General features: G+C 44.6%; 1 protein-coding gene across 1 annotated transcript in view; it reads right to left on the bottom strand.

Moving 5' to 3' along the window:
* Positions 1-6,190: 6,190 nt before the first annotated feature.
* Prox1 (prospero homeobox 1) overlaps positions 6,191-23,458 on the bottom strand; it is a 39,987-nt gene continuing 22,719 nt past the window's right edge. The window contains exon 4 of the mRNA XM_035444903.1: positions 6,191-6,376. Within this exon, the coding sequence (XP_035300794.1) occupies positions 6,191-6,376 (186 nt within the window). The remainder of the gene's footprint in view (positions 6,377-23,458) is intronic.

Raw genomic sequence — 23,458 nt, 5'->3', positions numbered from 1 at the left:
TGGTTTTTATAAGCGCTCGACTGACCTGAAATTGGGGCCATTTCTCCGCGAATCCCAGGTGTGGACCTGGCGAGTGTTCATCTTCCCGACCAGTACTGAATAGAGCTCCCTTTAATCAAATAATTGTGGAATTGGTCTTTGTCCTGTTGATTCTCAGGTTTAACAGTAGCAATTGCCAACTTAAAGGCACTACAACTTTCAGAAATCTTTGTGTTCACGTGTTCGTGTATGTGAGTATGCACACACACATAGAGGTCAAAGGGCAACCTTGGGTGTAGGTCAGAGGACAACTTTGGGTGTAGGTCCTTATTTTTTACTTTGAGATTGGGTCTTATTTGCCTCTGTGTACTCCAAGACTAGCTGGTCTATGTGCCCTAGGCTATCTTGTCCATGTACCTCAAGACTAGCTGGTATGTATACCCCAAGGCTAGCTGGTCTTCATCTTCAGGCTATCTGGTCTATGTACCCCAAGACTAGCTAGTATGTGTACTGTAATACTAGCTGGTCTTCATCTTCAGGATAGCTGGCTTACACGCTTCTGAGGGTCTATATCTCACTCTAAGAGTGCTGGGATTGCACACTCCTGCTCCTACACGTGGCTTTGTGTGCATTCTAGGCATCCACACTCAGATCCTGACACTCATACAGCAAGCATTTTAACTACCTTTTTCTCTTCCTTCAAGTCGAAGGGCACTGAAGTTAAATCTGCGTGAGAGGTTCTACAAAGAAAGCAAGCCACTACAGCAAACCTCCTGACACAGAATGGAGACTTCCAGGCCTTTTCTGGAGGGATGCTGGGTTACATGAGTAAGAGCAGCAATGGGCAGAAAGCTAAAACCTGATATTAGTCAGACCAGCTGGAACGAAGCCTCGTAGGTCCAAAACCACAATGTCAGGCATTTTCAGGAAAAAAAAAAAAAAAAAAAAAAAACCAAAACAAAAAACCCAAATGACATGAGCTTGTAATGTATATTTTATTTTGCACAAGCTTGCATATATACTGCACATACATTCAGTTTAGGAGAGGATGGAAGGCACACAAGGCAGTTGACTACTGCACCCTTTAGTGGTACAAAGCAAACGGTCAAAGTTCGGAGAATATAGAAAAGCTTAAAACACACAACGGAAACCCTCCCCGCCCTCCCCATGACAACATTGTCCTTTAGTTTTTCCTTGTTTTAAAATTTAGTAGCTGCCAAACTAAATTGTTTTACTTTTTACTTTAAAATCAATTGTCTATGGCACCTTTTTGTTTTCTTTTGAATATGGACAGGGAGTCTCACTGTTTTTATCCTATCAATTAATATTACAGTACATCCTTGGTAATACAAAATTGTACACCTTCATCAAATAAATTAGGATAAATTAAACCAATAAATTATGCAGTCTTCAGAACAATAGACAATAACAAAATGCACAATTGAAATTGCCTCTAGCTAAAAAAAATCAAAAATTGACTTTATCAGTTCAGTTATTGTACTATATTCAAATCAAAGGGTCTTTATTACAAAAAAAGAGCTTCATAATGCTATTTACAACATATTGCTAAATCATATAAAGGCAGTGTTTGTCACGGTTTATACTATATACATATGAGAAATGGCTGGGACAATGTTGGGGGAAGCTGTGACCTTTGACTCTTCTAGGGAGCTGAGACCAACTCCAAATACATCATTTTTCCTAAGTCTAAATTTGAAGTGGCAATATACAACTTTAAAACGCTTTATTCCCTCATAGGCAGAGGAATTTGTTATTACAAAAATATCTAGTGAATCCATTTTCACTTGGCAGGATGGCCGTTGGCCTGCCTGTTCACATGTGTGCATATTAGGGGCTGTCAGATTGGAGAGTGAGCTCAATTGAGAAGACTCAAAGTCCACATGCTTCCACGTAGCCTGCCTTAGAAGGGTCATTCAAAGGATGCAAAGATTAAACACCAGTTTGGATCCCAGCTCTAAAGGTGAGCATTTTAGTTTTCGTTCTTTTAGATGGTTTAGAACCAACAGAGACAAAGCTGCGCTTCCTTGCATGTGACACACAAGTTCGATGCAGCGACACACACCAACCATTGCATTTTCCAACGGGAGCCTTTGAAATCGACGCTGTAACCTGCAGACACAAGAGTTTACACCAGGAGGAAATGGTTGTGCTGTTCACACCAATGAGTACTCTATAATATACACAGCAAAGATTGTTAACGTCCTTACACACACTGCTGCTCTGGGGAAATTCTATAAACCACTCTTTGATTAATTTGTGGTCACTTTGGAGGAGAAGTCTGTGTTTAACTCCCCCCCAGAACTCTTATCTAAGTAGTTGGATGTCACCCTGCATGTGTGTAGGGATGTGGGAGGTTACTTACTAAATGTCTTCATGTACACAGAAAAGAAACATCAGAGATTTACAGGGACACCGTTACCCTTGCCCTTGACATCTGATAGAGACTGTTACCTTTTGCAAGTAGAGAACAGGATTTTTGAGAATGCTTTCAACTGCCTGTACAGTCACTGTAGAGTCCCTAATAAATTCAACAGATGCTGTGATACTGTAGATATTTATTAAAATCTCATGTCTTACATAACCACGGCCATGAGGTTTAAATATTTACATTTCCTTATAAAAAGTTCCCCTTTGCTTTAGTGTTTCTGTTTTGATGTTTTGAAATTGTTTTAAAAATGATATTCACCCATATTCCTAGAACAATAACCAGGATTTTTCAAACATAAAACACTTCGATTAAGTAATACTCGAGGCACAAAGCAAACCTCAGGAATATGGGAGTGAACAGTTACAGAAATAATTACTATATCCTAAAATCTTCCACATAGTTTTACCATTTAATGCAAAACATCTCCATTGAACAGCCGGAGAGACGGTGAGAAGGAAATAGAACATTCTTCTCACAAACATAACGAATGCCTGAAATAAGTTCTTAAATCTAGATAAGAAAAGGTAAGCTTTCCACTTCACACGCATACATATGTATATTTTTTACATGTGTGTGCCTGTGTGTTCACACACACATCTGCACACACATTGCACATGGTATGAAATATTGCTTCTATAGTGCTTCTCATTAGGCTAAGAAAACACAAGAGTTACACCACAGATACAAAAAAACTGGCTTCTACAAGAATCTCCAAAACTCGAATGCTGCTCAAACAATTGAGGAAAAAAATAATTTGCGGTGTATCAAACTGTTCTAAAAATTTCTCTTCTTCAAAAACATTATTCTCCCGCTTTGTTTTAAAAAGACACAAAATATGCATAGCTATCAACATTATGTCAAACAGCCAGAAAAAAAAATCTAGTGTTTATTGCAGCTGTAGTCATTGGAAATAAAGTAAAAAGAGATGAAACAGAAAGCCACAGAAGGCACAAGAACAGTTGTACTTGTGGGGAAAGAACTGGTATTTTGAAGGATTTTAAAAATCCCTGCGCTGGTGCATTTTAGATCTAGGCACAGACTATCACCTTGAGTGTATGCGCAAAAAAATAATATAGGGTTAGCATAAAAGAAGTGGTGATATGGAATTGCAACAGACTTTAGAGTTGGTCCCCAATCTCCCACTGTGAAAAGTTAACTTTCTCTGTGCGCAAAACAGTTTTCACTTGGTGAGGGCTGAACCCATATTTGAAAGGTGGTATATATTTTTGTTGTTGTTGTTGTTGTTTTATTTAAAAACTAATGGCTTAATAGGAGCATTAAGAGACAGGCTTGTGGCATTTTACCATTTTACTGGGAGACATATGGTCCCATGACTGTATCGGGAGCAACCACCTCAACACAAAGCTGTGGAGACGTCCTTCCAGCATAGAGCGAGTCTGTCCCGGGCTGACTGTGAAATCATCTACAGCCCTACTGAACACTGAGTGGAGATTCTAGGTACATAAGGGCACTGACATTCATTAGAAAACACACTTCTTTTTTTTTTTCTTTTTTTTTTTTTTTTTTTTGCTAAATTTGTCTATTTCAATTAGAAAGACAGAGAAAAACAAGAGTTTAAAAATCCAAGTAAGTCTAGAATCAATATTCATTTGCCCCAGATTGTAAAGATACCTAGCAATCTGTCTATCCTGGTGACTATATTGCAGCTTTGCCTTTGACCTTGGAAAGGGTAATGTGGTGGGAATTCGATTGGCAGGTGACTCAGAATAGCCAGGATCCTGCTGCACCCTTGCAGAACTCCCTAGACAAAGCATGTCAGACTTCCATACTTCGTACTGACTGAGCTCCCGACTCTGGTGTTTGATTTTTAGCGTTTATTTCACTGGTATGGTTACCTGGGCCTTTTGTTTTAAAGATACACAGAAAAATAATAAATATACCCTTAATAATTATATATGAACACCTGGGTGCATGAGCCCTAGGAGATGCCATCATAGTGAACGGTCAGTGTTGACCATGCTTTGCACGCTCTGTCCTCATCGCTGGGGCCTTCTGGCCTCCCGGAAGATGCTGGGCCTTGCAGGGCTGCACTGTTTAGCTTAAAGTCAGCAGGTTTTAAGGCTTTGTGCTGACAATAATTGTGTTCATACATTCCTGTCCATCAGCAGAATTTATAAATGATGTTGAATTACGGTGATCCAGCCAGCTAGACAGGCACAAGGGCTCAACTGCATCCTCCAAAGTCAAATGCTGATTTTTATTTTAAAAGAAAATTAATGAAAAAAATGGCATTTCTGTTCCTTATGCTTTAAATACCAGATCTGTTACTATGTTGTTTTTAGAGTGTGTATATCAAATTATCTAAGGGGAAGAAGGGGCCTGGACCACACTATTAGAGTGGACAGTGCTGTTCACTGCATCTACACACAAAAAACCCAGCCAAGAAAACAAGTGTGAACAATATTCAGCATTTTAAATGCAAGCATAGGACATAGTACATCATCAAAAAACCAGTGGGGGGGGGCGGGGAAAACGGCGACGACCATTTGAGAATGGGTAGAATAGCAGCTAGCTTTCTCAGTATGTGAAATCATGTGTCATCTTGGGTAACCCCAAACTAACCTATTGTCTGCTTCTCACACTTTGATCACTATTAGCTTCCGAAGTAGAAGTAGAAGAGACATCATCAGTCAGTCACTTTAAGACATTCTCCCCAAAGTGAAGGGAGGGATTACCACCCTTGCATACCATATGCAAATGAGCCATTCCTGGGCGGTATCCTCACGGGACCTGAAGGTCAGGTCCACTAGCAGCTAGCAACACGCTCCAAGAGTAGGCAAGGATTTTATGGTCAGAGGGATTTCTTAATTACTTACTGCAGAAAGGTATCCAGAAATTAGTGTTTTAGCAGGGTAAAAAAGGTTTAAAAAGCAACAGCAATGCTATGTAAAGTCAAGCAAAGGATACATTTGAAGGTACATGCCTTTTAATATCTGAAGCAAAATAAATAGAAAATGAAGACAAAGCACAAGGTTTTCTCTAAGTCGACACCTCTGAGTACTCACCAAGCACCTCATCAAGCACCTGTCATAAAGTTTTCAGGGACAGCTGGTCGACCTGCACACAGTCCCAGTCTCATCTAGAGAGAATGGGTCTTATACAGAATTTAGTCTGGAATATATGCATTTCTTAGAAAACGCTTGGTGAGGATGATCGTTCTAAAAATCTGTCCTTTCAGGGTACTTTTGAGATGTGAGCTGCCCAGCTGCTGCTGGCATTGGTTTAAATGTGTAAGAAAAAGTTACTTATGGGCTCAAATCAAACAAGGTATTCCAGTGTGGGAAGTGCTTTCCTTGGGCTCTTTCAGAACATCTTAACCCTAGAAACAAGAGATACCTCACAGGTCTAGGTACCTGCTGTGTCATAGTCAGGGGGTCACTCTGCTGGCCACCATTTCCAATAGGCTTCCAGGTGAGCAGAGCGTCCTTGGCTCTTGTAGACTTTACACAGGCTGACATTCCCTTTTCCTGAAAATCAACCCTACCTCAAGTCTCCAAATATTAAGGGCCTTGGGCAAAAGTAACTAAAGGCAAAGAAGGAAAATACCCATCCCCCTGTAATGAGGAAAAGAAAAGGGACCCAGAGGGGATGAGCAGGAACCCCCAGCTGATATCACAACACACCCATGCCTCCCCCCCATATATATATATATATATATATATGAAATAAAAATCTAGACACACAGAAGTCGGACATCCAAGGGGGACTGCTATTCATACATTCAAAAGAGTGCTGCAATCTCTACTCATGGAGGAGTTCTTGTAGGCAGTTCGGGGATTTGAAAATCTCAGGAACTTCACTATCCAGCTTGCAGATGACCTTGTATATGGCCTTCTTCCAGGAAGGGTCAACATCTTTGCCTGCGATGATGGCATTGAAAAACTCCCGTAATGTGATCTGCGCAACTTCCAGGAATCTCTCTGGAACCTGCTGATCCAAGGAGACAATGGTATTAATAAAGTTTTCAGTTTCAAGTCTGCAGTTCTTCAAAGGAAACTGAGCTAACTCCGTGCTCCCAGAGAGGGGCTTTGGACGGCACCTGCATTTTCTAAAAATGGCCAGCCTCTCTTCCCTTATGTAGAGTTGTTATATATAGCAGCATTGTGATAGACGGCGGCTGCTTCATGGCTCTCAGGAGAGCCTTGTGCGAAGGATACACACAGGCCTGCCAGTGCCAGGGTTTCTCTGTGAACACCACTGTAGAGAAAGGAGGCCCACATCCCCATGTGGGTAAGTAGAACATTCTAGAAGAAACTCACCAACTCCTGTTTTAGAATTTGATTCCTCTCTCCTTTTGACTTCCATTATGGGAAAAAAAAAAATGTGTCTTAGCATCCAGTCATAAATGTTGGACATCTGTGTAACCTAAACCCCTATCTTCAATGAAGAAACCCTAAAATTAGTACTATAAAGGTGTAAGATCACAACAGGAAGTCCTGAGATGTGAAATTTAAAGCTGAACCCCAAATTACTACATTTGCTTGGACATTAGTATTGTTCCTTAGATGGTGGTTTGTGTAACCAATCACCGTTATAATAACTAGTACTTAGTGTTAACTGAATTGAGCACCATGTTACGTTATATACTGAATGCCATTCCATTCTTCCAACCTCTGTGTAAGATGTTATCTCAATTACACAAGGAGAAATCTAAGGCAAAGGGAGATCAAAAGGAGCCACTCAAGGTCATTCCAAGGTCATCAGGCCCCAAATAATCTTTTTGGAATTTCTATTTGTCAAGCCTTTGCTTCCATAACAATTAAAGTACGAGAGCTGTCTGTCTGTGTTCTCTTGCTTGTTGACTGAATAGTCTGACCTCTTGACTGTACAAAGAACACTTAGTGTTCTTCAGAAGTAACTCACAGTAAAGCATGGCCTACCTTTGTCTACATCAGCATGATGGCGTCACGGAATAATTACACAAAGTCATAATTTTCCCAGTACATATTAGTGAGATCTTATTTTTACGTTAAGTTCACATGTATGAGGATATAAACACATGGTATTGTGTGTGTAGACACATTCATCCTCAGAGACACAACATGAAAACCCTTCGCCACAGTTCAGAAGTGCCCGTTCCTGAAACAGCAGGGAGATTATTGTCTGTGAGCAAGTCCAACATCTTCTTTGCCTTTTCTCAACATGTGCATGGATCATGTATGTACACACACACATGTGGATGGCAGATGACCCAGAAAACTAAGAAAATCACTGCATGTCCCTGGATTTCAAATTTAAAATTGGACAAAGTAGCTCATTGCTTCCAATAGCAAGCCAATTGTTCTTTAGGGAAATCTAGTAACTTCCCAGAAAAAAAAAAAAAAAAGAATAAAGAATAAAGAAAGAAAAAGCCCTGATATGGAGTCTAGAAAAGGAAAGGAGAGTGGCTCACATCTTTAATCCCACCTAGCACTTGGATCTCTGTGAGTTCCAGGCTAGTCAGGGCTACACTGAGACCCTGTCTCAGAAATAAAGAGGAGGGTATTGAGCAATCTCTCCCAAAGGCGTTTTCCTTGGCCTGTCAGGACAGAGCTCAGAGCCTACTGGAAGAACACCGAGGGCCCCCTTCTCCCTGGCTGGGCAAACAACAGTCTAAGAACCCACACAACTCCCCCATAGATTCCCACGGAAGCACCTGCACACATATGGCGGATTTCCTGGACAGAGTGTCGAGTTCCCACCCAATGACAAGTCATAGCAAATGGGCATTACTGAGAGAGGACACACCGCTGGGGCACAGGTCTGCAGCCAAATGCTACACGAACCAGAGATCAGTGGTGCAAAGCAGTGTGCTCTCACTGGCTGTTTGCAACAGAACTCCATGGAAAACGGTGTTTCTCAAACAACAAGCCCAGAGCTGCAGGAGAGAGAAGCTTAGAGACACAGCTGTGAGCTCTAGAGAAAGTGGGTAAGCTACAAGTCCCACCCACTCCAAGGATCCCTCCCACCACCAATGCTCACACAACCAGGGGCAAGGAGGAAGGCCTTGTGGAAACTATCAGGAGCAGAACTGTCTAGATAACTCTACAAGAACACAAGCCCTGGAGGAGTAAGGGTGACTTCCGGAGGAATTCAGAGATTGTATCACCTGTACTCACTTTCCCAGTGACCTTAGCTTAGATCAGTGACTCTCAACCTTCCTAGTGCCATAACCCTTTAGCACAGTTCCTCATGCTGTGCTGACCCCCAACCGTAAAATTATTTTCATGGCTACTTTATAACTGTAATCTTACTACTGTTAAGAATCATAATGTCAATATCTGTATTTTCCCATGTTATTTTTGGGATCACGACCCATAGATTGAGAACCGCTGGACTAGTGGGTCTTGTCCTGTTTTAAACATTCGTTTCCTGAGGTCATCCTACCAGCTGCCCTGTGACAGCTTTTGTATTGTGTCTGGCTTTTCACTTCCTTGTAACTGGTCTAAGTGTCTTCAACATAAGGTGTCTTTCACTGAGGACTCCAGGTCTCTCTCTCCCTTTACCTACAGTTCAGAGGCACGCCTTTTATAATTATTCCACAAACATTGTTATCATTAACAAGAAGACCTCACCTCTCTGCTTTATTCCATAATATTCTGTAGTCCCCTGATATTCTTCTTCAATGCTTTGAGGACAGGAAGCCCAGATTTGAGTACAGCTCAATGGCATGCTATTTGCCTGGTCTGTGCGAGGTCCTGCATGCTATTTATTACCTTGGCCTGGGTGAGGTCCTTGATTTGATACTCAGCACCACTACTCAAAACAAAATTTTGAGCAACATGGGTCTCAGAAAACATCATTTTATAGATGAAAAAAATCCTAGGAGATTCTCTGGGATGGGATAAAGATGCCTGTGAGCTTTGTGAACCACGGCATCTTCCCACTAAAACGTGCTGGGTGCTAACACCTCTGCATGCTTTCCCACTATTTACTTTTATTTATTTTATCTTTTGAGGCAGGGTCTCATGTAGCTCTATGAGTGGCCTTGAGACTCAACAAGTTGTCCAGAAGATGGCCCTGACCTTCCAACCCTCCTACTTCCACCTTCCTGGGTGCTGCCATGACAGGCCTGGACCCCAGCCAGGCTTTAAGGTTTGTATAAAGGCAGGTTGACTCACCCAAGGCAACAAATTCCTGACAAGCTATGTATCTATAACTGCAGAAAACCATCTCCAAGAAGTCCTTGCCCTTAATGTAAATAGAAGTGGGTTAAGAAAGTGTGCTGCAGGCTGGTTATTGGGAACCGGTATCTTCTCCACGCACAAATGAAGGAGCTGGCTAATTTATTGCCTGCTCTGGGCAGTGTGCACACAGCCCTGTGCTGGGTGAAAGGCTTCTTGGAGAGATCCTCTGACACTGGAGCAGCTCATCTTTTGTTGGTGGCTCCAGAGGTAGCGTGGGTTGACGAGTGCTATTCTGAGAGACTGCCGAGGGATTCCACCCACAGGTAGAAACCTCACCCAGGAAAACAGGGAGCCTCAGCTCTCTGATCACCACCTTTCTCTACCTTTATTTGCTAGAACAAGGTAACATCTTCCTGATGTTTGGAGGGCATCAGGGGTCAGGGTAGGAACATGATATTGTCCATCTTTTGTGCACCCCCTCTCATCTAATGGCTTTCCAATCACTAATAAACATCTGCAGAAAAGCCCTTAGTGACAAGTAATCCCTTATCTAGGCTTCTTTTAATAGAACCCAACAATCTGTACAATGAACCCTCGAGTCTCTCTCCTCAGCATCAGGTGCAACAGTCAATCAAGTCACTGGAATGTAAGACAATGCAGGCTGCTGGGGGCGGGGGAGCGGGGAGGCCAGGCCTTTGGACATGCCACAGGGGAAAAACAAAAGGCTTCCAAAGTCTTTGGCAGAACGAGGAGGCTATTGTGGGAGCTGCTTGGCCCGGAGTTCTTCAGGAGGGGAGAGTGGAAACTTTGCTTTGATAAAAAGGCATCCTGGCCTAGGAGCCTCACCCCAAATGGTCTTGCCTTGACATTTAGAGAATACACGGGGTGATGAGGTACTTGAATATACCAGTCTCTCTGAAGGGAGTTGGCCAACAAGCACCCATCAATTCCATCCCAATGATTTGCTTATTGATCAGACTGAGCCAGTGACTTTGGGAGAATGGGAGGAGGAGTGGTTCGCACCTGCTGGGTCCACAGCTGGGCAGCACACGCATGCAGTGGGGTGGGTGGGTGCTGGATGCTTTGCTGCTGCTTTTCTCCTCTCTCTCTCTCTCTCTCTCTCTCTCTCTCTCTCTCTCTCTCATCCGATTGAGTGGCAAAGACATCCCCCTCCCGTCTTCCTCCTCCTCTTCCCAGTTGCTTTACCTTCAAGGATGATTTGTTTTATTAAACTGGCTGTCCCTAGTCTCCGCAGTCCATAATGAAAGCCTGACATAGCAGGCTGCCTGCCTTCTGTGTCCTGCAGACACTTGTCATAAGTGTCAGGACATACCAAGGTTAGCGGTCACTGGAAGTGTGCTCGATGGCCCAAACCTTGCCAAACGCTCTTGGCAGCTGAATGAATGTCACAGAGAATAGAAGGGGAATGACAAAGGTTGAAAAGAAGACGACAGCCTCCCCTATTTTCTGGGGACAGAGGAGCTGAATTTTCACACCTCTGAAGCATCCATTCATCAGCCTTTTGCGGGGAAACCGTAACCCTGCCCTTTGCTGGGGTCCCCGTGGACACTTCTCCACCCTTGATCCCCTTCAAAAACTGGCCCACTGGCCTCAGCTCACCAGTGGGATCGTCTTTACTGAAATGGCTAGAAAACAAGCCAGGCGTTGCCTCTCCCCCTAGCCCTCCCAAGAACCACAGCCCAGTGGCCGGTTCAGTCCATCAATAGATTCTGATGTTAGTAAGGAAGACCTTTTGACACTATCTTCTAAGCTCACACTTTCCCCTCACACTCCAACATAAAAATGGAAGAGGAGTAAGCATGGACAGGAGCGGCTAAGGGGTGGGGAAGGGCGCACTGCCGTGTGTTTGGGTGAATTAAGTTTGTGTGTGGGTTTTCCTTTTTCTTCCTTCTCCACTTTTTTTTTTAATACTATAAAAGGGCAATAAAATGCTGACTGCAAGAAGACAATGTCAAGGAGAAAAGGGTGCTGGCATTTTGGATACTCTTCACTGCTCGCCTTGGAGAGAGAGTTATTCTTGTCACAGCCCTTTTGTCTGCATCTGCTGACGGCAGGCCGTAGCCAGCAGCATACTTTAACTGTTTTGTCACCTCCTAACATCACATGCATCAGCTGTTGGGCTTTTGTTACGGGTATTGTAGAACTAATCCTCTGTGGCTGCTCTACTGTGCAGTAAATAAAACAGAAACGGGCTTCTCAGACCGCTCTGCATGAATATTTCAGACAGCTTTTTACAACTCTGGGACTCACCAAATCAAATAAATAAATAACTCCCCCACCCCCAGTATCCACAGCCCCTCCCCATTCACTCAAACAAAACGTCTCAAACCAGGCCCAGATGCCTCCAAGTCACCCTGCATTGAAGGCAGGGACTGGAGCTGGCAAACAATTGTTATCAGTGAAGTTGAAAGAAAAGTGGTCTCAACTTCAGCACTGCTGAATTTGTATTTACGAGGAGAGCTAAACACATCTGAGGCTCAGGCTGGCTAGGCAGCTCTGAAAATCTTCAGAGCCTCCTGGGCGTGGGGGCTTAATATATACACATGCAAGTATATGTTTCCATAGATTTATCCCATGCATATATATATGTATGTATATATATATGTGTGTGTGTGTGTGTGTGTGTGTGTGTGTGTGTGTCTATCTGTCTATCTGTATCTATATCTCTCTATATATCCTTGTTAAACTACTTTTATTGTTTTTGTGTGCAATCTCTTCCCTTCTACTTATCTGGAAGGGTTTAGGACAAGATGCATGTACTCTTAATTAATCCCAGGGCCCTTTTCCAAAGTGTGTAACCTGCATGGACGTGTGGAGAGAAAACCAGACTCTAGAATGTTCTCCAAAACTAAATATACATCATGTATATTTACATCAAGTACACTGTCCGAATCATAGACAGCAAGGATTTGTCAGATGACTTCTGAATGCCTTTGAAAGAGTTCAGGAGAAAAAGGGCATCTATCTGCCCCATGTATGTGCATGCCTGGCACACAAAGGTCCCAGGAAAGAGACAAACACTGGAGTTCTTTCCGAGCCATTCACCCTGCTGGGCACACGATTCCTCTAAACAAACTCTTCCATCCCTGCTGTTTGTTAAGTAAATATTGATCAAGGAGAAACCTGTCTCCTGACAGCAGTGACGCAAGCTGGGGCTCATGCTGCATAGACAGAATGGATGTAGATGGGTGGACTGCATAGACGGAGTGGACATTAGATGGGTGGACGGTATAGACGGAGTGGACATTAGATGGATGGACGGTATAGACAGAGTGGATGGGTGGACAGTATAGACGGAGTGGACATTAGATGGATGGATGGTATAGACGGAGTGGATGGGTGGACAGTATAGACGGAGTGGACATTAGATGGATGGACGGCATAGACGGAGTGGACACTGGATGGATGGACGGCATAGACAGAGTGGATGGGTGGACGGTATAGACGGAGTGGACACTGGATGGATGGACGGTATAGACAGAGTGGATGGGTGGACAGTATAGACGGAGTGGACACTGGATGGATGGACGGCATAGACGGAGTGGACACTGGATGGATGGATGGCATAGATGAGTGGACACTGGATGGATGGACGGCATAGATGAGTGGACACTGGATGGATGGACGGCATAGATGAGTGGACACTGGATGGATGGACGGCATAGATGAGTGGACACTGGATGGATGGACGGCATAGATGAGTGGACCTACATGGTTACACTCAGATGTTTCAATTCCTCTTCACAGAGATTGTCAGATAGACAATCTCTAAAAGCAGAACAGAGACGTGATTGCAGGTCCTTGCCTCACTCTAACTCCTGCCAGCTGCAGAATAGATAAACCATGGGACTATGAAATATGGTCAGAAGATGCCAGCCATGCATATGCTCCGTGGGCAGCCCAGACTCCACGGCCTTCCCGAAGAGGGAAGGTACAGGATGCTAATGGTGCATCGTGGGATTCTCTCCCAATAGCCTCTCTGTTCAGGGAGCATGCGTGTGTAGGAAGGCACAAGAGAGCATGTCCATGTAAGACGGTGGACAGGAACTTTGAAGGAGTCCTGACTCCCGTCAAGTGTCTCACCATGGATAAGGAACACATGCAAATCGTGGTTTCAAGAGACACTTTGAGGAGATCCGCTTGGCTGATATGATTGGCTGGGTCAATAAATGAAGAAAGATGCTGTGTGGGACTCAAAGTCTCACCTCCTGTGGTGCCCAGGAAGGGCCAGTTATGAGCCATCTTCAGAGAGAGTATGCTTAGACCTGAGCACCACCGTCTAAGAGTAAGGTCTCACCAAAGGGCTGAATAGCATGTAAATTTGCTTAGGACACTCTACTGTGTTCAGGAGAAGGGCAGCCACCAGAGTGACTAATTCCCTTTGATGCTGCAGGTGACATTCAACTTTCAGGTACCTTGGAGGATTCAATTAACTTAATACTAATGTAATGTGGGGTCCCAAGAGTGAACCCCTTTCCTAACTACACATTTAGCGACTTAAACATCTGAAGGATAGATACTCTCAGGAAAATGTTTTAAAAACACATGCAGAGAAAAACCTGTGTTTCCTTGGTTTAAGCAAAAGAACACATGATGTAATGGCCTGCGCCTTGTCCTCCCTCCTTTCCCCTCACCTTTATTTTAAAACAAAGCTACAAAAGAACAATGTTCTGTTGAGCAAAATTCAGTAGCATTCTGTAAACATTAATTTAAGAAAATCAATAGACTCAGTGAGCTAAAGCCATATTACAAGATAAACTGGCCAGAGTGTCACTTTGTCAAATAGATTTTCCTTTTCCTCGGCTGGATAAAGACAGTTTCAAAATGAGGCAAACGTGTTGCAACCAAGGTTTGAAAAGTATGTGGCCTTGAAACCGCCGGTCTGTCCCTAGTACAAAGCTGGATAAACACACTTTCAAAATGATAAGATGGATTTGGTGTTCAAATTTTACACAGAGTAAATTTTCTCAGGTGAGGAAATGTTAAGAGTGTGTGTGTGTGTGTGTGTGTGTGTGTGTGTGTGTGTGTGTGTGTGTGTGTTGTGTGTTGTGTGGGAGGGGGGCAGAGGGTGCCATGGGAAGAGTTTCAGTTGATGTTTGACTTTTAAAAAGGAAAGGAAGAAAGAAATCTTTATTCATGCTGACCCCATGGGCAATAGGCCTTCTTGCCAAAATCCCAAAGCCAGACTCTCCAGTGAGCTGGGGATCAGAGGGTTCAGCTGGTGGAAGCTGCTCCCAGCCCACACTCATCAGGCAGTGCCATGTTAACGTGGGAGGGGCTGTGGGGGTTGAAGGATCGGACCCTGGCCCCAGGAAGGAACAGGAGTCCCCATTTACTCCAAAGCCTGAGGCTTCTCTCTGCTAGATGCAAAGAGCTGCAAAGGTGATTAGAAAAGCTGGCCAAAGGGGAGCATGCCCATTTGTGTGCTCTCATAGCAATGATTTGCACTGGGCTTGTGGCAGCAGCTTACTCTCAGGCAAGGCCTGTAACTTGCTCCAACAGCACCCCCGCCTTTGTCAATGTCACAGCCTGTGGAAAGGAGCAGTCACAGGGAGACCAAGGAGGGAGGCCAGGATCCACCCTGCATGGTCAGTAAAATCCCATGGGAAAGGATCAGAGGGACTGGACCTGGCTGTTGAGGGTGTAGCTGTGACTGACATCTCCACACAACAGCATGGACAACAGCAGAGAAACGCCTGGGCATTTTCTTTGTTTCCTTATCTGAAGGATAATTGCCTTCTAAAATGTATATATTTAGAAAATTCTGAGCTCTACTATGAAACTTAGACATTTTTAAAATGTTGATGGCATATCCATCACAGAAATAGGTTTCTAAAGGGCAGCGTCTCACTAACTATGTTCGGGGTAATAGAAAATATACCTTACCATCATTTCTTCCTGGTAATAATCCATGCATACATTTTAAACTATGTACACATCCTGCTGTCAACTCCATGGGCAGATAAGAAAGTAATAAACTCATCTTTTCCATACTCCTGGAAAAGTTGGTTCTAGCAACCTGAGAACAGAATGGAAACGTCTTTAAAGGTTTTTCCACACTAATTTTGTGGGGCTGAAATTCAGTCCTCAAACATACTTGAAATAGCCACTTTATTTGCTCCCCCATGGGAATCTTGAAGTGATACAGTAGGAAACCATACTTGTTGTGATTGGCTAGGGGCAGGGGTAAATTTTCCTTCCTTCTCAAATTCTTCATTCATATATCTCAAAAGAGTGAGTCTGAGTTAGAACTGATAAAATAAAACAAACATCAAGAAAAGGCATCAAAAACTAAAATAAGTTATCTCCTTCCATCTCCTAAAGGTGTGACAGAGAATTCTGAGATCTGAGACACCAGTGGAAACACTCTGCCCAGACTGCCCACCTGTTAGGTTATGATGGTAAAGGCTAGACCGAGATGACACCATCAAACAGTAGGTCAGAAACTGGAGGGATCTCCGCCTACTTCATGTTTCCAATAAGGAGAGCGGCCCCCAGCAGAGGTTGGCAACATTGATAAAGGGCGGCTCTCAGAAGCGTAAGCCTCCTTCTTACAGCTGTTTAGAAATACAAAAGCCGTTCTTAGCACAGGGGCTGCCAAAAAGAGACTAACAGTTAGACCCGGCACATGGGTCACAGTTCGACAATTCCTCTTCAAAGCCAGACTTGAGGTCTACCATATTTCTTGATGCTGAATGTTCCTTTCTTGTATACTAATCCTGTAAGCTCAGCAGTTGCTCTTGGGGAGGGCCTGGCTTGACTCACCCGGATTCACTCTACAAAGTCTCACCATTTCTCCGATGTAGCTAAGGCTGCCCCATTGATGGGTACTGAGGTAATAAGCCATACAGAGGCTGAAGTGGTTCAGCTGCCCTGCTTTGATTAGGAAATTAAGAATTTCCCATGAGTAAAGGCTTCATTGCGCTAAGCAGAGCCACCGTGTGCTTCGTGATACATCTCACCCTCGCTTCCATATTCAGACGGGAAATTCAGCACTGAAGGCTGCCCACCCATTGCGCTGTGGTGCTAACAAACTACACATCAAGACAGCCTGTGATAGGTGCCCTGGTGTCAAGACAAGTCAGGAGTTCTTGAGGTTAACTATCATGACCATTACCAGCTGAGGTGGTTGAAGCAAACAGAGCCAAAATCGGTGCCATTCCTGGAGAGAAGATTATCCAAAATCAACACGGCCTAAATGCTCTGATATTGTGCGAAGGGAGGCTGGGGCATAGATAGTCCACAGTGACTCCTGTTCTGCCGGAGAACGCACTGCGCGATAGTTTTCAGTAGCAGCTTTCCCTTCATAAGTAAGCCCTGCTTAGGTCGACATTAAACCTGGTCTGCTTGCTCTGTGTTCCTGTGGATGGAACAATATGAGTGAAGTTCCTAGGAAGATGCTAGGACAGCGCTTGCTCATGGTAAATCCAGGGAAGGCATTGACACGGTGGTGAGAATCAGCAGCTGAGAGACCACCCATTGTGGGGTCCACTGGCAATGACGTAAGATACCCCAAATAATTGGGGAGTTGTTTGTGGGGAAGGACAGGTTAGCAGCCTCCATTCCATCACTTGATTTTGACTACAAGATCATTGTTCAGCTAGAGAGTATTTGTTTTGTTTTGTTTTTATATCTGGGGAATACCACTGGTCTTTACTTCACAACTACTCTCTGCAGATTGAAGGTGAACTTTTGGAATTGACCTTCCATCTCCAGAGAGCTGACCAAACTCAGATCAAAGCTATCTGGCAAAAAACAAATGCATCTCCCCTGAATACTGCATAGTTTTTTTTGTGTTTGTTTTTTTGTTTTTTGTTTTTTTTTTCCTTAACACAATCACTGAGCAATACAGTTTAGGAACCACTACCACAGCCTTGAGATTATGATAGGAGTTCGACATCACGTAGAGATGACTTAAAGTTTACAAGGAAGGTATGCACAGGTTGCATATAAATACTATGCCATTTTATATCAGGGAACTTGAGCATCTGTGAAGACCCTGAGCTCGGCTGACCGTCTGCCTCATGCAGACACTGAGGGGCCACCTGTCCTCTGAGAGCCATGTACCAGCTTCTGGTGACTGTACTCTCTCAAGAAATGGGTTGGAGAAGCAGGGGAGAGTTTCTAGAATAAAGCAGGGAGCATTAGGGGACTGGGGAGCCTCCTTCCAATACCTAAGGGGATTTGAGATGATGTTGGGTACCTTGCTGCAAAGCACATCCAGATATCTGCACACAGATCAGCTCACAGATGTTCAAGTCACTGAAATAGCAGATCTTTGAAAATGGTCTCTGAATTAAAGTGACCCTGAGACCAGAACCTTTAATCTTCCCCCACTCACATGGGCATCTGGTCATTTCTTGGCCTTTGCCTGCTCTCAGTGAATATCCTACTGTGTATTAACAGTCATCTTCAGTAGCAGATCTGAGTCAAAAATGGTGGTAAGCTAGCCTTAGAAAACCAGACGTTGGGCACACTGGTCCTAAAAAATGTGAAGTGTGCAAATCCAAGGGGATTTCTTGCCTGACCACAACACACCCCGCACAGGGAAATAAGCCCACTGCCGGTCTTGATGACTAATGGTCTTTCAAGGAGAAGACAGAGATGCTTTTAGAGCATTACCCATCATGCCTTGCAGTAGAGGCAGACCACCTCAAATAGTGCTAAATCTTCCTTAAAGGAAGGGAGGTATAGAACAGTGTGTACAGGTGTCGAGGCCTACAGCTCTTTCTAGTATACACAGATCCAACCACATGGTAGAAACCCAAATGAAGCCCCCACTGCTGTCTTGTTGTATGGCTAGCCAGGTTAACCAAGTGAGCAGCAAGGGCAGCTGTGCCAAGTCAGTCAATCAATTGTTTATCAATTTGAAAAATTAGTCTCTATCATCCCAATAAGGGAATTTCCTCATCTCTAAGGGTGGATTTGGATCTGAGAGGGCAGCCTTGGGAGGGAAGGAAAATGAGCACCCTAGAGACACTCACTGAGATAATTAAGCTGGGCAGAGTCACATGGGTAGAAGTGGCCCCAAGTGGGTGCCATCTGCATTCCCAGGGCCTCGGCACTCATAGCTCCTGGCTGTGCAGCACAACCAGGGCTCCAGCAGCCTTTGTGAGAGAATGTCGGATGTCCTCTACTCTGGAGTCGTGACATTGCAGCCTCAGAACAAAGCTGTGTCTACTCATGTCCCTTTCCAGATGAGCAAAGTCAAGCCCAGGGGAGGTGAGCATGGCCAGAGCCTGCACCTGCAGGCTGGCTCTCCTTCCTGAAGCCCCCTGTGTCGCTTTTCTGCCCTTCTCCTGAAACAGAGGTTCTCAGAGTCCCTAGGTAGTCCCAGGATGGCAGGACCTTCACAGCCATGACTAGGACAAGATTGGAAGAACCTCTTTCTATTGATAAGTGGACCCAGTTCTGAGGAGAGCTGTTTGTTGGCTGTTGAGGGACAGAAGGAAGTGATGCAACAATTGGGCTATTGTCCATATGTGTGTGTGTATGTGTGTATGTGTGCAAGTGTGTGTAGACGCCAGAGGTCAATATCGGGTATCGTCTACAATTGTTCTCCACCGAGTCTTAGAAAGGTTGGAAGCTTCATTCATTTGCATAATGAATTTTATTCCTTCCAGCACTCTCCCTCTCCCACGGCCCCCACCCTTGAGACAGGGTCTTTAGCTGAACCTGGAGCCCAGTTCTGCTACAATGGAAAGGCCTCTCTGCCTCCCTAGTTCTGGAATCATCTCTACTCTTTAGTCTCATCTGCCTCCCCAGCTGTGCACTGTCTCCACTTGCGTTTCTTTCTCCCTGGGTCCTTTGGCTCCACAAACCAATAAAAGAAGGGGTTTCTGCAGGGCTCACTGTGTGCTGATAATCCCGTGGGGGTGCGACCGATTCTCACAACCCTGAGTACGCACTATTGCATCTCTGCTGGCAGATGAGAAACTCGAGCACAGAGAGGGCCAGACCCTTGCCAACGTTTCTAAGCTACCACGCAGCAGAGCTGGGAGTAGGCCCCGACTTGACTGGTTACAGAGTGTATGCCTTGGACTTCTGCTTTAACACTGGGCCAGGACCACTATGATAGACATCCTTCCAGAGAATTTTCCCAAGATTTCCAGGCCATACCTGCGTGTATGAAATAATGGTTGCTTGTAAATAGACTCGCTACGCATAACCAAGTACAGAGAAGCCAGCACTTTCTCACCACTTTGTCAGATCCACGGCTGTTTCCCATAAGGTCAAATACCATAGTTTTCATTTATAAACACTCTGAGGACACATGGGTAGCAGGGTAGGTCTGACCACTCTTTCTACCACTGGACATGTCCTGGGCACACAACTCCATTTGCCAGAACTTGCCAAGAATCTGATAATCCCTTTTCAAAGCTTGATCATACAGTCAGTGGGATCACTTTAACCAATGAACCTCTGAGGGGTTAGGAATGTAGAGTGTGGGCCTATCAAGCACAAGGCCCTGGGTTTGGTCCCCAACATGAGAAAATAAATACAGGTACTGAGATATATCTCTTAAGGATATATCTAGGGATAAAGCCGAAAAGCAGTCAATAGAGTGCCATTGCGTATATACAAGGGACAGTCTCTGAACCATAGCATGGCCACCCACACCTGGAATTCTGCCTTCTGCTTTAGTCTCAGAAGTCATCCCTGGGAATAACACTACCAGGCAGAAACACATTGCACAGGGCAGCTAAAATGGTCAGGGAAGCCCACTGACTGTATGTGATTAGGCTTTTAAAAAGGATTATCGCTGCTTAATCTGTAGAGGTGAGACTACCAGGGAATGATGCTCAGAGTCTTTGAAATCAGAAAGGAAATAAAGAAAATGGCTGTGACCCTGTCCACAAATCCCCAAGATCTGTCCCTCTGCAGCTTCAAGGGAGTCACTTTCAGAGCCGTCAAAAAAGTAGACTATTTTCACAGCAGGTGTAAATTTAGAGAATGATTATTTTGAGAAGCGGTATAGTCTGATAATGAGGTTAAGTTTTAAAGGGTTTCCACGAGCCCTTGGTGATAAAACCAAAATGATCTGATCTCAGAAGGTACATTGGAAAAGTCAATCAACGATAGGCACCAGGCCCTCCCGAGGTGCTCCTGCCCAGGACTGACATGGGGCTGGGTAGTCCATCGATCTCTCCCATTTCCTCTCTCTTCACCTTGTCAGCAGGATTGTTCATGAATATTCGCAACAGGGCTCATGCATATTCTTGTGCCCAATTTTGGAATATATTGGGATGTCTGGGGAAACCAGTACAATACAACAACTCATTCTTTGGAGAGAGTTCTCCCTAATCTTTACCGAAGTCTTTGTTCTAAGATTCTGAATTAGAATTCAGGGTAGCGGTTTGACCATGAGCACCACAAAAATCTGACTCATTTACTTATACCTTAAACTAGAACTGTATGCTGCTGTTGCTAACATAGAGACATTTACATGGCGACATGCCGCGCTGTTTAGGGGCTAAGAAATGGTTAAATCTCAATGGGGAAGCTGCCCATCACACAAGAACACAGATCAATTCATTCAAATTTAAGGGGAAATTAAACATACCAATTATATAATCGTCATCACAGCCCAAGATATTAAGCTCTGAGATGGAGTGTGGTTACTGGGGGAGGAGCCAGCACACCTTCACAGGCTCAGCGCTGCTAAGCATAGAACTTTCTAGAAGTAAAGAGAACCAGCTCCTTCCCCATCAGCCAAGCCTTAATCACTTCAAGCATCTAATAATAGGTGATTGTTTGGGGTTTGGGGAGCTGTTGCAGAAGGAGGGGTGGTGGATACTGGTGGGGGTGGGGGAGGGCAAAGAGTCGGAGCCCCTTGTATAGAAGGGAACGTTTAACAATATAACCAGCATTCTGATAACTGGTAAAACAAAGCAAGGTGAAGCACACAGGAGGCATGAAAGGGGGTGTGCTGGGCTGAGAAGAGAGAGACTTCCATAGTAAGAGCTAGCTGACAACTCATGCTAACCTTGCCTGCCACCACAAACTAGAAGGGTCCCTGCCTAGCTTTTCAAATTGCAAGTTTGAAAAACAACAACAACAACAACAACAAAAAACCCAAAAAACAAAACGTGAGTCCTGCGGTGGGGGAGTCATTCAAAGTCACTATTCATGTGGGGAGCAGGAAAAAGCAGCTGAGGTGGTGAGGGCTGGGGGTAGGTTCAGGGGTAAAGTGCCACCTTGCTCCTCCTTGTGGACTTTGAGTGATCTGGGCAAGAAAACTGGGCCATCTGGGGTTTAGAAGTCAAGGAAAATGGGGAAGAACCAGGAAGACGAATACAGGCTCATCAGGCACACAAAAGAACGGAGCAGAAAGAAGCCTGGATTTGGGCACTCGCGTCTGGCAAGGAGGCCGGCAGCAGGGCTAATGAAGCATTTGCAGTGTGGACGAGTGCCAGTGCAACAAAGATGCGCTGGGGCTCTGCAGATGTGCCAGGGCCCCCAGAGCAAAATAATGACATAATCACCATCAGTGTCACAGACCAGACTGTACACAAGGTGACAGGGGAGGGAGCCTGGAATACACACAGAGAGAGGACTTTTCATGGCTGCCATGACTGTGGTCCCCGGGGTGGGGGTGGGGCTGGGACATGGGGGGGGCTTCGTGTCCCTGTCTCAAATTCCCAGGTGGGGTGGCTGTCCATCTCTGCCTGGGTTTTCACCTAATTCCAGCTACCATTAATGAGGCAAGGGAAATCTGAACCGCTTCAGAGGCTGACTATAGACAGGCAGAGGGAGATGGAACACTAGAGAGTTGAGGGAGCAAACCTCTAATATCTGCAACTTCTGTTGTGTGTGACTCTGGGCATAACCTAAGGCATAAGGGAAAAGAAAACACACAAGAAATATTTTGGGGGAACCTGTGAGGAGGGGGTAGGACACAAATTAACCACCACCACCACCACCACAGCAACAAAAAGGGATAAAACCTCACACTGAGGGCAAAAGCAATGACCAACCATGGGATGGAAGGCAGACCGGCCCTGTTCATGTTTTAAACAAGATCTCCCAGCAGGCCCTGTCACCTGCCCTGGTGGCTCTTGCTCTCAGTAAGGTGGGTGTGTTAGTACAGCTGTCTGGCTTTTAAGTGACTTTTGTCAGTTTGAAAGTGAAAGTCTGTTTGAGAGGTTGAAAGAACAATAGCTCGGAGCCCGGAAGAAGAAGTCTAAGCATAAAGGACTCCTACACCAGTGTCCCTTTTCATAGCTTCTCATGAAATATTCAGAGGAAGAACTTTAATTTTTTATGACCCCTTTTTGGTTTGACTACATTACTTGTGTCAACGCCCACATTCAGGTTCTCCTTAAATACTAAAAGGTCTGCTACGAAAGTGTTTCCAAAGAGCAGCAGGGACGGAGTCTACAGTGGCCATCCTGCAGGCCTGTCCATCCAAACAGAATCACTCTCGGGGACCCGTCGGCCTCGAAGCTGCCACATGCTCTGCAGTGCCGTTATTTTAAACCTTACTAATTTGCTAGTTCAACTCTTTGGAAGAACGGTTATATTTGTTTTTCTTGGCTTCACCCTAGTTAATAGAAAAAACCAGCCTAATGATCAGCCATTGAGAGCCTTGCTTTCTTCCCAGGAGCTGCTTGCACCCTTCCATCTTTACTTTGTATTTCAGCCAAAAGAGGGAGGGGCTGGGGAGCAGATTGTATTTGTTTTATGTCATGTTACCAAACAGCCCTGGAGGTTGGCTTAAGGCAGTCTTGGAGGGTGAGACCGTATTTTAGAACTAGAATAATCTACTTTCAAGAATTAAACTCCGATGTTTCACCCAAAAAGGCTGTTTGTGAAATCGTGTTGCCAACTCATATGGGTGGACTGAAGAGAGATGAGCAGAGGACGGTTAGACATTGTGCCC

Source organism: Cricetulus griseus, chromosome 5, assembly GCF_003668045.3.
Source record: "Cricetulus griseus strain 17A/GY chromosome 5, alternate assembly CriGri-PICRH-1.0, whole genome shotgun sequence".
NCBI classification, from domain to species: domain Eukaryota; kingdom Metazoa; phylum Chordata; class Mammalia; order Rodentia; family Cricetidae; genus Cricetulus; species Cricetulus griseus.
The sequence above is the reverse complement of the archived record's forward strand: the minus strand, read 5'-3'. Positions and strand labels throughout refer to the sequence as shown.